Source organism: Rhodotorula toruloides (genome assembly GCF_000320785.1).
Source record: "Rhodotorula toruloides NP11 unplaced genomic scaffold Scaffold24, whole genome shotgun sequence".
Lineage (NCBI taxonomy): Eukaryota > Fungi > Basidiomycota > Microbotryomycetes > Sporidiobolales > Sporidiobolaceae > Rhodotorula > Rhodotorula toruloides.
This window is the reverse complement of record NW_015622984.1, coordinates 105,526-118,559: the sequence shown is the minus strand read 5'-3', so window position 1 is coordinate 118,559 and position 13,034 is coordinate 105,526. Positions and strand designations below refer to the sequence as shown.

General features: G+C 62.0%; 4 protein-coding genes across 4 annotated transcripts; 1 reads left to right on the top strand and 3 right to left on the bottom strand.

Annotated features, from left to right (window-relative positions):
- Positions 1–78: 78 nt before the first annotated feature.
- RHTO_03931 (patatin-like phospholipase domain containing protein) lies at positions 79–3,668 on the bottom strand (the record flags this gene model as incomplete). The annotated part of the gene is made up of 15 exons (XM_016417599.1): positions 79–634; positions 693–807; positions 873–978; positions 1,063–1,259; positions 1,337–1,549; positions 1,626–1,862; positions 1,920–2,002; positions 2,066–2,075; positions 2,158–2,286; positions 2,348–2,612; positions 2,694–2,752; positions 2,834–2,921; positions 3,009–3,078; positions 3,166–3,254; positions 3,450–3,668. 15 exons carry the CDS (start codon positions 3,666–3,668, stop codon positions 79–81), a joined length of 2,436 nt encoding a protein of 811 aa, XP_016271006.1.
- Positions 3,669–5,152: 1,484 nt separating this feature from the next.
- RHTO_03930 (helix-loop-helix dna-binding domain containing protein) lies at positions 5,153–6,944 on the top strand (the record flags this gene model as incomplete). The annotated part of the gene is made up of 2 exons (XM_016417598.1): positions 5,153–6,632; positions 6,700–6,944. The coding sequence occupies 2 exons, from the start codon at positions 5,153–5,155 to the stop codon at positions 6,942–6,944; spliced, it is 1,725 nt and encodes a 574-aa protein (XP_016271005.1).
- A 326-nt stretch (positions 6,945–7,270) lies between these two features.
- Positions 7,271–9,744, bottom strand: RHTO_03929 (MFS sugar transporter; the record flags this gene model as incomplete). The annotated part of the gene is made up of 10 exons (XM_016417597.1): positions 7,271–7,482; positions 7,544–7,738; positions 7,807–8,061; positions 8,129–8,141; positions 8,296–8,791; positions 8,864–8,949; positions 9,059–9,292; positions 9,351–9,424; positions 9,486–9,544; positions 9,608–9,744. 10 exons carry the CDS (start codon positions 9,742–9,744, stop codon positions 7,271–7,273), a joined length of 1,761 nt encoding a protein of 586 aa, XP_016271004.1.
- Positions 9,745–10,572: 828 nt separating this feature from the next.
- On the bottom strand, positions 10,573–12,821 carry RHTO_03928 (threonine synthase; the record flags this gene model as incomplete). The annotated part of the gene is made up of 4 exons (XM_016417596.1): positions 10,573–10,779; positions 10,836–10,884; positions 10,943–12,438; positions 12,762–12,821. The coding sequence occupies 4 exons, from the start codon at positions 12,819–12,821 to the stop codon at positions 10,573–10,575; spliced, it is 1,812 nt and encodes a 603-aa protein (XP_016271003.1).
- Positions 12,822–13,034: the final 213 nt, after the last annotated feature.

The following is a 13,034-nucleotide window of genomic DNA, read 5'->3' as shown; positions in this document are numbered from 1 at the left end:
AACATGCGTTGCGAAATAAGGATGTCAAGCATACACAGGTGATGCGAAGGCTATGTGCATTCGGAGAGGCGCGAAGAGCTAGTGCCAGGGATCCTCGTCGCTCGAGAGAGTATCCCGCCTCGGCCGCCTGCCAAAGCTGCTCATACTCGCTCGCCTCTTCCGCATCTTGCCCGAAGACGACCCTCGCTCAACACCGGCATACGACGTCCCCTCTCCTCCGCTTGTCCAGTCGCTCTCGCCGTCCGTGTACTTCTCCTCGCCTCCGCTCTCGACCGTCCCGCCATAGAGATCCCGCGAACCCTTCCCAGCCGCGCCCTTGAGACCGAGTCGAGCGAGGATTGCCTGTCGACGCTTCGCAGGCGTCTCTTCGCCGCCGTTCGAGGTTGAGACGGGATCGCCGCCGGACGATGACGACGCTTCCATGTCGACGGCGCGGAAGTTGCGACGGCTGCCCCGACCGTTCTCCTCGGGGCTCGAGCGATCGTTCGTCGCTCGAGGACGTGCTGAAGTCATGATCTCGCCCGAAGAGGCTTGGCGGCTGAGTGTGGGCGGAGCGAGAGAGTGGGAGGTCGCGTCGGAGTCGTTGAACGCGCGGCGGACTTCAGAGCGGCCAAGGTCGATCTGGCGTTCGATTCTGCAAACGAGTCGGTCGTAAGCAGCAGCACGAGGACGACAAGCCGGAGGAAACGCACTTCAGGCGGTTCTCGATCATCTTGATTTTAGGCCAAGTGACTTGCTGTCCAACGCGGATCATCCTCGCCAGCTCGTTCCTGTCCGGGTCCGTCAGGATGCGAGGCCAGTCGGCGACTGCAGTAGCGGATTCAGGTTAGCAAGCCAAGTAGAGCCTTTTGAGACAGTAGAAGCGGACGCACTCCTGCTCTTCGGCCAGATGGTCACGCTGCCCTCGAACTTTTGCAGGAAGACGTTGCTCCAGTTCTGGTTGCCGAGTTCGGGGAGAAGCTCAAGGTCGCGGATGACCTGCACACGGGGTTGGGATCTCTAATCAGTAGCTTGCTCGAATACCTAAGCAGGTAATGAACGAAATCCGACAGCGCAACGCACCCTGAACCACTTGAGCATCTCAATCTTGAGGTAGTGCTCGGCCGCGCTGAGGAACCACCCGCCCCTCCATCCTCGTCCCCGTCGATGCGAAACCGGTCGGCCTGGTGAGCCGCGTGAAGCAAAGTTGAAGAGGTGGATGTGCGGATTCACTTGCGAGACGACGCTGAAGTTGACGTTGTACAGGAGGTGGAGGTCCTCTGCGAGGCGAAGGCGTGGCGGCAGGTCAGCCTCGCAGCGCTAACGAGCGCAATCAGGCCACGTCTGTCCGACTCACGTAGAGGAATATCGACCCGCAACGAGCCGTCCTTGTGCAGCTGCGAAAAATCGTGCGGGCGGAGCTTGCCGTCCTTGCCCTTCGTCATCAAGACGACCGGGTTGATGATGCCTGGGACGGCGGCGCTGGCGATGACGGCGGAGTAGATGACGCAGTCGGGCGCGGTGAGGTAGTTGAGGAGCTTGGTCGGCGAGTGAGTGTCGGCGGGGATGACTGTACGACAGTCGGACGAGTCAGTCGGTTGCTAGAGAGCAGGAAGTGGAGTGACCACAGTAGTCTGCGGACGCACCGCTGACGTTCAAGATCCTGCCCGTCCGCTCAAACGCCTCCTTGAACGTCATGTTTCCCATCGTGAAGAAGCTCGCCTTCCTCGCCCACTGGACCGTATCGAACCTCGCGCCCGTCTTCCACGCCCGCTTCGCCCAAACTCGGAAGGGCTCTTCGCAAGCTGTGATGCGGTCTGCGAGAGTTGGAGTGATGAGTTGGCGGAGTTCGGCGTCGGTGCGGGTGCAGCAGAAGGCGGCGACTGCAGGGTGTATTCGTCAGCTACGACGGAGGGGAGGATGGCAAGATGTGAACGCACTGATTGCGCCGGCGGAAGTACCGGTGATGACCCGCGGTAGCAGATTTTGATCGAGCAGGGCGCGGATGACGCCGAAGTGGTAGCTGCAAGCAGGGACCGGCTCGTCAGTCCTCGTCTCGTCTCGATGGCGGAGTCGTAAGGCGTACTAGCCGAAAGCTGTGGGACCGAGACAAGCCCTTGATAAGCGACACACTTCGAGGAAGGATGTGGAAGACCAAGCCATTGCCGCGCAACTCACAGGCACCTCCCGACAGACACAGAGCCGACGCGCCCAGGTTCTTCGCAACCGAGCGGAAGAAGTCTGCCTTCTCCTCGACTGGCAAGAGCGAAGGCGGCACTTGGCGGATGTATTCGAGCGAACGGGTCACTGCGTGAAGTTCGCGAAGGTCAGCTCGATGCAGCCGAGCGAGAAGGTATTGGAAACGCACCCTCGTCGATAAACTCTTGAACGAGCTCTTTCGTCCCGTAATAGCTCTCGCTATACAACCTGAAGCTCTCGACTCCCGCAAAGTTGTTCCTCACGCACGTGTGCAGGACAGCGCAGACCCCTTCGGCATCGTCGCGAGTGCGGAGGTCGCGCAGGGAGCGCAGGACACGGCGGATCAGGGCGGAGTCGTAATAGGCGTTCGGAGGGGAGGACTTCCAGTGCGACAGGCCGAGGAAGGAGTCGAGGGCGAGGGCGCGTTGCTTCCACTGCGAAGCCGGACAACGGATGCATCAGCTACAGGCATCGTGTGTTCTGCTTCTCTGTTGAAAGCAGGAGAGCGGGCGCACCTCTTCGTACGTCTTAGCGTTCCGCAACGCTAGTCGGAGGCGTCCTCGCTCGCCTCGCCCTGCATCGAGATCCTCGCTTTCTATCAGTTTCTGCTGCCCTCACGGGGAATCACGACCGAGTGGAACGAGGGTCGACGCACATCCCGCGAAGAACTCGATCACGTTGACGCATTGCCGGACGAAGAGGTAGCCGACAAACTCGAGGAAGATGATCGTGAAGATGAGCATCTGCACGTCACAAGTCAACCTCTATCAGTTCCTTCGCTCAGAAGCGCAGGAAGCGCACGGGAATGGTAAGAGAGGAGCCGGACGCACGAGGAGTGGCCAGCGAGAGATGTGGTAGGCCCAGCCTTCTCGCACAACGTCTTTCCGCTTCTTCGGTCCTCTGCACAGGCAGGACAACAAGATCCCTCAGTCTCTTGTGCTGTGGATAGGCACTTGGCGAGCTGAGAGAGCAGGTTGCCCGACGCACCTTCGTCGTTTCTGCTCCTTGACGGGCGCCCAGTCGGACGCTGCGATGATACGCTCAGGCTGGTCGTCTGCCGGAGGTTCTGATAGAGCCTGTGAGCGTGGTCGAGGGTGTCAGTACCGTCGAACGACTTGGTTGAGCCGTGATCCGCCTGAAAGACCGCTTCGACGAGGACAACCAAGATCCGCGTCTTGCAAGCCGCCTCGCGCGAGCCGTCCCCTCCCTCATTGACACCTCATCAACGCAGCCTGGCCTTCCCAGCGAGCGCACCGCACGGCAGAACTCACCTTTCCAAACGCCTCCATATCGCCTTCAACAACCCAATCGCACCCCAAATCCGTCGCGAGCTCGTCCCACTCCTTCCACTTGTCCCATCCCTTCCCCCGACTCTGTTCGAGCTGCGTGACGGTGTAGGTTTGGGCGGAGGTTGGTCGGCGAGAGGGTTGTGGGGGTCGAGATCTGGAGGATGAGGGAGCGGGAGGCGGGCGGGACAAGTCGGCCTCCATGAGTGAGAGCTTCCTGTGAGTCTAGCGTGCTCCTTGATGGCTGTAAGCGAGGTGAGCGAGGTTGAAGCAGGACGAGGTTTGGCAAGATGACGCTTGGAGAGGACGGCCACCTTGCTACCGCTCATTGCTCGCTCGAGAGGCTCGTTTAGCATGCTGCCAGACTGCTACTACTCAGCTGATCCCGCCAGTCCAAGTCCCGCTCGCCTGCGTGCTCTCCTCGCCGACCTCTTCCTCCTCATCTCTCGAAGGCGCACTGGAACGAACAACCCGCCGAGTACTGCTACTGGAGCGCTGGCTACACTGCTAGAGATACACGCTGTGTACAGATGCCCCAGCTGCGCCGAACGAGCCGTCCTCGCCATCCAACCGACCTTGTTCTCCTCCCCCTCCCCTCCGCGACGCCCACTCAGCAATAACACCCCTCATCCCTCGCGACCTGATCCTCCTCACAACAATAACAAGCCCAGCAACACGTCGCACAAGCCGCCCACAACCCCACACAACACCTGTCGCTCCGCGCCTCGTCGTAGCCCCTTTGACGCTCGTATAACCGCGCCGACGTCGAGGGCTGCGCGTACGGATCGGCGAAGGAGGCCGAGTTGGTCGTGTAGGGGTAGGGATAGTCGTAGGGAGAGGAGAGGGAGTGGCGGTGAGGGTAGTCGAGGGATGTGCGCTGCGAGCGACGAGGAGGAGGAGGTCGGCTCGATCGCGCTTGACGGTAAGAGAGGACGCACGCCTAGGTAGTTGGACTGGAGGGCAGTGTCGCTGTAGTGCGGGAACGGTCGACCTGTGTAGGCGACGCCAGGGCGTTGGAGCGACGGATCTACAGCAAACGAAGGAGGTGAGTCTCGTCGTCTTCAACGTCGAAGGCCGGACTGACAGCCTGGTGCGTAGTAGGACATCGCGTTGTTCTCGTCGTCGTCGTCGTTCGGGGCAGGAGAACAAGGGACGGCAGGGATGGGTCCGCGGACATCGTCGGATGAGGGTGGGACGAACAGATGACGACGGCGACGCGGCTTGAGGGACTCGCAGACTGGCGACTACACTTCTTACGATGAGCCGCCTCTCGCAGTCCCTTCGAACCTTGCAGTACCCCTTTCTCCTCCTCGACCCAACCCGTACTCACTTCGCACACCTCGGTCTTTCACTTCGTTCGCTAGCCGGTAATTCCTGAGAGAGCTTTTCGAGTGCACAAACCGGTTTTCCTTGCCCGTCCACGCTGTTCTGTGAGACCACTCCTCTTCACGGCGAAGTTCATTCTCCGGCTCATCCACTTCGCTCATCACTGAACTCTGCTGCCGCTGCGGACTCGCTGATCTACTATACTGGCTCAACTGGACTGACTGGACCCGCCAGCGCTTGTCCTGGACGCGCGCGTACGCTGGTTCTCCTCGCCGACTCCTCACTCGACTCGCAACTCGCAAACCATTCTCTCTCGACACCGGCAGCCTCGCAGGACTCGAAGGGTAGACGAGTAACTCGAGATGGCCCTCTTCAGCGACTCTGAGCAGCGCACGTTTGGCCAGTTTCTCGACTCGTTCGATTCGGGCCAGTCGCCCATGCCGGGCCTTCCTCCGCCTCCTCCTCCGCCGCACACGAACGGGCACTTCGCGACGGGCGGACACTACGCTGGGGCGGGGAACGGCGAGAACGGGCACGGCGGAAGCTGGGACGAGCGGTTCGCACCTCCTCCTCCTCCAGTCACTCTCGGTCGCCCCTCAGCACCCATCTCGATCCCCTCTTCCGCTCCCGCGCTTTATCCAACCCTCACCAACCACCCACTCTCCCACATGCCCACCTACCACCCACCCGGCCCGTCTCTCTCGCCCGAAACGATCGCCTCGCGCCCTCACCGACCGCAAGTGACCGAATCGCAGAAGCGCGCGAGGATGGAACAGCATAGGAAGGACTTGGAGGAGTGGATGAGTAAGGCCCAGCCTGTCGGCGCGAGTGAGAGGCCCCAGTCGCGAGCGACGGAGGGGGATGGGGCGGATGTGCCGAGTCCGCCGAAGAGGACGAGGTCGGATGAGGCGGAGCGCCGGCGCGCACAAGATCAGACGGGCGGGGCAGTCGCAGCTCCGGGTGGAACGGCGGGCGGACGAGCGGCAGGACCGGACAGGATGGACCCGCTGGTCATGATGCTCGAGGCGGAACGTCGCGCCGGGTTCAGGAACGTCGGTATCGCAGCGCCTGGTGAGGAAGGCGAGTTTGTCGCGGGTACGGCCGCAGGCAGGACGGGCTTTGCGCCCCCCGCTCCTCCGCCGTCGTCACTCTCCCTGCCGCCGTCAATCCCGCTCTCGACTGCCACGACCGCGTGCACGTCGGCCGCACCAACGGCGGCTGTCTCGACTTCCGCGCCGACAAAGCGCAAGAAGCGTACAGCCGCCGCCGCCGTCAAGCAAGAAGCAGATACCAACCCCGCCCCGTCCACCTCTCACGCCTCGTCCTCTTCCGCTACTCCCGGCGCGCCCGGCGCTCCGAGCGACGACAATCCCAATCCCGCGCCTGCGCTCACGCCCGCCAATATCCCTTCCTACCCTCTCCGCCCGCGCCCCAAGATCGCTCGTCCATCCGCCTCGAAAGCCCGCCGAGCCGGCTCTTCGACCTCTCCTCCGCCAGCCAAGTCCTCAGGCGGCGGTAAACCCGCCCTCCTCACCGCCGAGCAGAAGAAAGCGAACCACATCGCTTCGGAACAGAAGCGTCGCGCGGCGATCCGAGCGGGCTACGACGGGCTGTGCGAAGTCGTTCCTGCGCTTTCGGCTGCAGTGGCCGAGTTTGAGGAGCGCGTGAGGAAGGTTGCGGAGGTTGCGCAGGGGCAGGGTGGGAGGAAGGGGAGGGGTGCGACGGGGAGGGGGAGGGGAGGGGAGAGCACGACGGGCGCGTTGATGGGTGGCATCAGTGTCGGCGGGGAGAAGATCGATGGCAGGGCGGGACCGAAGAGCGAGGCGGTCGTCTTGAGCAAGAGTGCGTGCGGCTTTCGCTCCCTCTTCTCGCTTCGTCTCTAGGCTGACGCGTCTTGCCCGTCTCGCAGCGGTCGAACATCTCCGCACGCTCCTCACGAACCGCGCCACCTTCCTCTCGCAACTCTCCTCCCTCCACGCAGCCGCCGCAGCGCAGGGTATCGCCATCTCCGCACCAACAGCCGACGGCTACGGTCGCGACTGGGAGCAGAAGTGGGACGAGGGCATGAGGGAGGAACTTGGCTTTGCGCGGGACGCCGATGGTGTGAAGCGCGAGGACGTCGAGGAGGAGGAAGAGTGGGAGGATGATGGTTGAGCTGGGAAGGAAACGCAGACGCTTGGCTTGCTAGCTTGCTTGGACGTGCATTGGCATTCGCTGACTGTTTGATGCTCGTCGAGCCAGTCGCACTTGCGGGAGAGAACACTATTCCTCGCAAGCACCTACTGCTTCAGCCGTTGTCGAAAGGGAAGGTCAAGGTCGACAGCTCGCTGCCTCTCGCACACAGAGGGAGGAAGTCGCCGTGAACGAATAAAGCGAGTTGAATGACACAGATAGAATCCCAGGAACCCGTTGAGAACCTATGTACAGCCGTCTTCGAGCTGTCTCCTCGTCCGATTAGATCCCATTTGTCCTTGAGCCGCTCAGACCATCTGCTCCTTCGACTCGTTCTTGGCGTAACCGACCTTGCCCAAGCCAACCTCGGCCCTGATCCTCCTCTCCAAGTCGCGGTACTCCTGCGCGCGCTGCATGCCGAACAACTCGTCCATCTCCTCGAGCGTCTTCATCCTTGTCTCGGGGAGGAAGAGGTAGGTCGAGATGAATCCGATGACGGCGAAGGCGGCGAAGAAGAAGTCTGCGCGAGGCGAGGTCAGCGCTTCGTCATCGATCCGGCAGCAACGTGAGGAGTGGCGCACAGGTACCGCCGTGAGCGATGTTCTGGAGCATCATGGGGGAGACGAGGCCAATGACAAAGTTGCTCATCCAGGTCGTCGACGTCGTGAGGGAAGTACCCGTAGACCTGGTCGCCAGATTGAAGATCTCGGCGGGCAGGACCCATCCCAGCGGTCCCCACGAGTACGAGAAGTTGACGTCGTAGAGATAGACGAAGACTGCGGGACGGGAAGTGCCAGGTGAGTGCAAGCTTACGGATGAGAAGGTCAGCCTCGAAGCGACTTACCGATCGCAACACGTCCCGCCGAGGCGTGCGCGGCCCAGTCGTTTGCGCAGGTCGCCACAATCGAGCCGACGATGACGAGCGAGCAGAAGCAGCCGACGGATCCGGCGAGGAGGAGCTTGCGGCGTCCGAGGCGGTCGAGGAGGAGGACGGCCGGGAGCGTCGAGACCATGTTGCAGACGCCGTAGACGCCCGTGGCGAGGAGCGACGTGGTGTTCGGGTTGAGGCCGAGCGACGCGAAGATGGTCGGGGCGTAGTCTGGGAGCGAGGGCGGGTCCGCAGGTCAGTCTCGTCTTTCGAGGGTATGATGGGCCGGCGGACGTACAGATGATGGCGTTCTGCATGCCGTAAATACGTTCCAAATGGAAAGGCGTATGACAGGAAGGCGAAGGAGAGGGAGGCGAGGCGATAATGGGGGAAGGCGGACGAGGCAGGCCAATGAAAGGTCAGCGTACTGCTCGAAAGCGACACAGATGTCGAAAGACGACGCACGCATCCGATAAACTGTTGAAAGAACATTGTGGACGTCCCAATCCATACCCTCCAGACATTGGCCCGAGTGGAGAAGAGATCCAGGTATGGTTGAATCATCGCACGGATACCGCCCTTACCGGCGATCTTGGCCTGCCTCAGTTCGCGCTCAATGAGCACCTCGGCCTTGATTTCGAGGAATTCGTGGACGACGGCCGGGTCTTCGACGGTGGAGGAGCGGAGGTAGGCGAGCGTGTTCTTAGCCACCTCGTCGCGGCCGACCTCCGTGAGCCAGCGCGGCGAGTATGGCATCCAGAACATTCCGACACCGAGCAGAATGGCCGGGAGGATTTGCAAAGCGATCGGGATTCGCCAGCTAGACGCATTCTGACCAGTGCAGCCTCCGGCGGGAACGTCGTGGTAGGCATCGAACGTGGGGTTACCGTCGGCTCCGATAGGGCCCGTGTAAGGCACGCCGGGTGCGCAACGAGTCCCGCCGATATGGCTCGTGCCGTAGCTGGGAAGGAAGGGAGAAGCGGCCCCGTTAGTCGTCGTATCGAGGAAAGGGAGCTCGTGACGGGGAACTCACGCAATCCAGTAGCTCAGGAGGATACCTAGCGTGATATTTAGCTGTTGGAGGGCAACCAGTGAACCACGAAGATGAGCGGGAGCGAGCTGCGAAGTCCCCAGTGTCAGCGGCGGAAGTGGCATTCGGGCGATTCAAGCAGCACCGTCTGACGATCTCCTCCTCGTTCAGTGGTATCCCGAGAGAATCGTGACTCACCTCGGCGATGTAGGGAGGGACGACCATCGTGAGCGTGCCGACAGCAAGGCCGGCAACCGCGCGGCCTCCGAACAAGTAGCCGTTGTTGGTTGCACCGGCCTGCAGCGCGGCGCCGAGGACGAAGATGATCGTGACCCATTGAATAGTGCGCTTGCGACCCAAGCGGTCGGTAAGAGGGCCGGACAGAAGGGAGCCGAGCCAGGCTGCGAGGAGGAGGGTCGATACCCACCAGCCCTGCATGATACGAGGCCGTTAGCGGCCACAAGCCGGTAGCGTAGCAGAGAATGCGCACTTTGATGCTGGCGTTCATGTAGATGTGTGGGAAGTCGGCTCCGAAGCTTTCGAGTACGAGGACGTTCCCCACCACTGCGAAGGGCCATACGCACGGTTAGCGATGCACAGAAGCGAGGAGCAGATCGCAACTCACCACCCTGGTCGTACCCGAACAAGAAGCCACCGAGCGTCGCCATCGTAGCGATGCCTAACCTGCGAAGGTCGTTCTCGAGGTTAGACTTGCGTCCCCTTCGTCTTGCAATCGATGTTACGCACATGCGGGTGTCCTTGATGAGGCCCTTGAAGCCCGTCGAGCGCGCATTGCGCTGCTCGATGGTGTCGACATGGTCAACGAAAGTCTGTTGACCTTTCGGCTCTGGCGCGAAGAAGTCGTCGCTGGAATGGCGGGACATGGTGAGACGTATCGAAGCTGGAGAGAGTGCGGAGGAAGAAGAGGAGAAAGAGGCTGGGCTGGAGGAGTTCGAAAAACGCTTCGCGGAGGCGACGGGGGACAGGCGCCCGTCGACGAGCGAGCTCCAGTTAGCGGATTTTGCACGGAGAGTGGCGGGCTGGCGGCGAGCAGCTCTTCTCGAAGCTAAAGAAGGCGAGCCCCCACTTGAAGGCGACCGAACGAAGCAGCGGAAGACATCGGCCTCAGTGTCGATCCTCCTCGAGTGAACGCATTTTGGCACTTTGTCGCCTTCCGAGAGTGCTTCTCTTGCACGAACACCTTCGTGCGTCTCGGTGATGTGCATCGATGGCCGCAGCCGTAGATTAGCGAGACACCGAAGCGTTTTGCGGTCGAGGAGGAGGAGGGGGGAGGCGAAGGGGTCGCCACAATCGCTGTGGGCGAGCCAACACCCCATCGATGAAGCTGCTGGACCGTGTGGAGCCCGCCAAGCCATCCGCAAACTGCCGCAGACCGTATGCGAGGAGAGCGCACCGTCCGTTCATCTTCATCGCCCGAAAGTCCCACACCAGGGTTCAGCTTCCCGCGCGAGCAGTCGGACGGTTTGCGAAGAATCTGAGAGTATCAGCAAGCGAGATCCAACGCTTGAAGCTGGCAGCAGGAGCGAGACGAGTGACGGAGCGTGCGGAAAGACGAGCGCAATTGTCCCGGACGAAGGAAGCGGCTGACGACTCCCCGCTGAAGCATGCACGGTGCTAGCAAGCCCTTGATGCATACGTTGCAAACGCAGCTCGTGTAAGAGTACAGAACTCCCTCTACTCCTCGTCTCTCGCTACAGTCCCGACGCGCCCACCGTCTGCGACGCGAACAAACGGCCGACCTCCTCCTCGATGACCTTCTTGACGGCCTCCCTGTCGTTCTTGACGTCCTTGCAGCGGCGGGGCTTCTCGAGCAGGCCTTCCATCTCTTTGGGCAGGACGTCGCGCTTGAAGTCGAAGCCGGGCTCGTTGGCGAGCGCGCTCGAGACGGCGCCGTCGAACTGCGTAGCGAGGCCAGGTCAGTGCGAGCTCAGAGAGGATGAGCACCCGAACGTACCTTGGCGGGATGCGCGGTCGAGAGGACGACCTGGATGATATTGGGGTCGCTGCGGGACAGAAATGGTCAGTGAGCGAAAAAGCGGAACAAGCGCAATGCGAACGCACTTCTCCTTGGCGACGCGGTTGGCGACCGAGAGACCAACGGCCGTATGGGGGTCGACGACGTAGGATCCGTACTCGTCCTTCTTGGCATAGTACTTGCGGATGGTCTCGCTGGTCTCGTCGTCGCTCGCGCGGTCGGCAATCATGTCCCTCCTGGCCGCCTCGACACACGCACGCGGGACCTTGACCTTGTGCTCGGTCTTGAGCTTGTCCATCCAGACCCTGACGTTCTCGGCGGCCATGCGGACGCGCGCGGCCTGTCCGCCGTCGACCTCGCCGTCGGCAGCAACAGCGCCAGCAGTCGTGCCTTCCAACGCGAGGTAGAAGAGGAGGCGCTCAAAGTTGGACGAGACGAGGATGTCCATCGCGGGCGAGAGCGTCTCGGCGACGGTGCCTGCGGCGGCGGCGGCGCGCCTGACGGCCGACGGCGAGCGGAACGCGTTGCCGAGCGCCTGCTTGCCGTCGCTCGCGCCGTTGAGCTGGACCGACTGCGCGACCGCCTCTTGCTGCCTCCTGAACGCCTCGTCCTCCGTCAAGCCCGGGTAGCGCGACGGGCGGACCTCCTCCGTGTCGTCCTCGTCGTCGGTAAAGTACTCGGGCTCGCCCGAGTCGGCCTTCTCGTAGCGGCCCGTCTTCCAGAAGCGCGCGAGGATGTCGTTGGCGTTGGTCGCGACGACGAGCTTGGCCATGGGCAGGCCGAGGTGCTTGGCGTACCATCCGGCGAGGACGTCGCCAAAGTTGCCAGTCGGGACGCAGAACTGGATCTTGGGCTCGAGGACGTCGTACGGGATCTGCGACTGGACGGCAAAGTACGCCGCAAAGTAGTACGCCGTCTGCGCGAGAATGCGCGCCCAGTTGATCGAGTTGACGGCGCCGAGGTGGTAGCGCGAGTTGAACTCCATGTCGTTGAAGAGGCTCTTGACGATGTCCTGGCAGTCGTCAAAGGTGCCGTCGACGGCGAGGTTGAACACGTTGTCGTCGAGGATGGTCGTCATCTGCGCCTCCTGGATCGGCGACGTGCGGTTCTTCGGATGCAGGATGAAAATCGAGATGTCCTTCTTGGACCGCAGGCCGTAGATGGCGGCGCTACCCGTGTCGCCCGACGTCGCGCCGACGACCGTCAAGCGATCCCGCTGGCCCTCGGGCTTGCCAGCGTTCCTCCGCGCCAAGAAATACTCGAACAGGTTGCCGACAAACTGCAGGGCGACGTCCTTGAAGGCGAAAGTCGGGCCGTGGAAGAGCTCGAGGATAAACTCCTTGTCGCCGGTGCGGTGGATCGGGGTGACCTGCTCGTGGCGGAAGGTCGAGTACGAGCGCTCGATGAGGTCGCGGAGGTCGTCGCGCGGGATCTCCTTTTCAGAGATGAAGAGCGAGTACAGTTCGAGCGCGAGGTCGGTGAACGACAGTTTCGCCCAGTCTTGCTCCCAGTTTTCGGGGAGATGGGGGAGGTGTGCGGGGATGTAGAGACCGCCATTGGGTGCCAGGCCACGGAGAACGGCCTGTAGTTGAGCGAGAGTACGAGTCGGTCAATGACGGGTTCGAGGAAGGGTCAGGCGAGTTGGGGGTCGCAGCACCGAGTCCACCCGGGACCGCCGTGGTCCTCCCAGTACACGCTTCGTCCTTGTTCGTACTCCTTGGGCATGCCAGCCTCTCAAGCAGACCTCCCGGGCTGAGAGTATCTCCATCCCGGTCCTCCTCCGTCTCGAGTCTCGACCCCGCCTTGTCCGCGCCAACCTCGCGCGCAGGGAGCCCAGCAACCGTGCCAGTTCCTTCCAGCACCCTCAAAAACCCTATCACACGCGCGAGCGAGCCCCAGACGCACCTCCTCGAAGCTCAGCTTCTCGTCTCCTCCCCTCGTCGAGATGTACTTGAGAGACGGCATCCGGCGCTCGTTTCGCGGTGTAGCAGGGCGGTCTGAGAGTGTCTGTGTCGGCTGACGAGAGCCTGGAGAAGCACGGGCGTCGCTAGGGACGGTGGTGAGGAGAAAGTGCGGGAGTCAAGCGGAAATGGCGAACGGCACAAAGAGACGGAGACAATAAGGCGAACACTCTCGCTCGCTTTGGGGCCGCTTTCGCTCGTGTCATGCAGTGAGGAC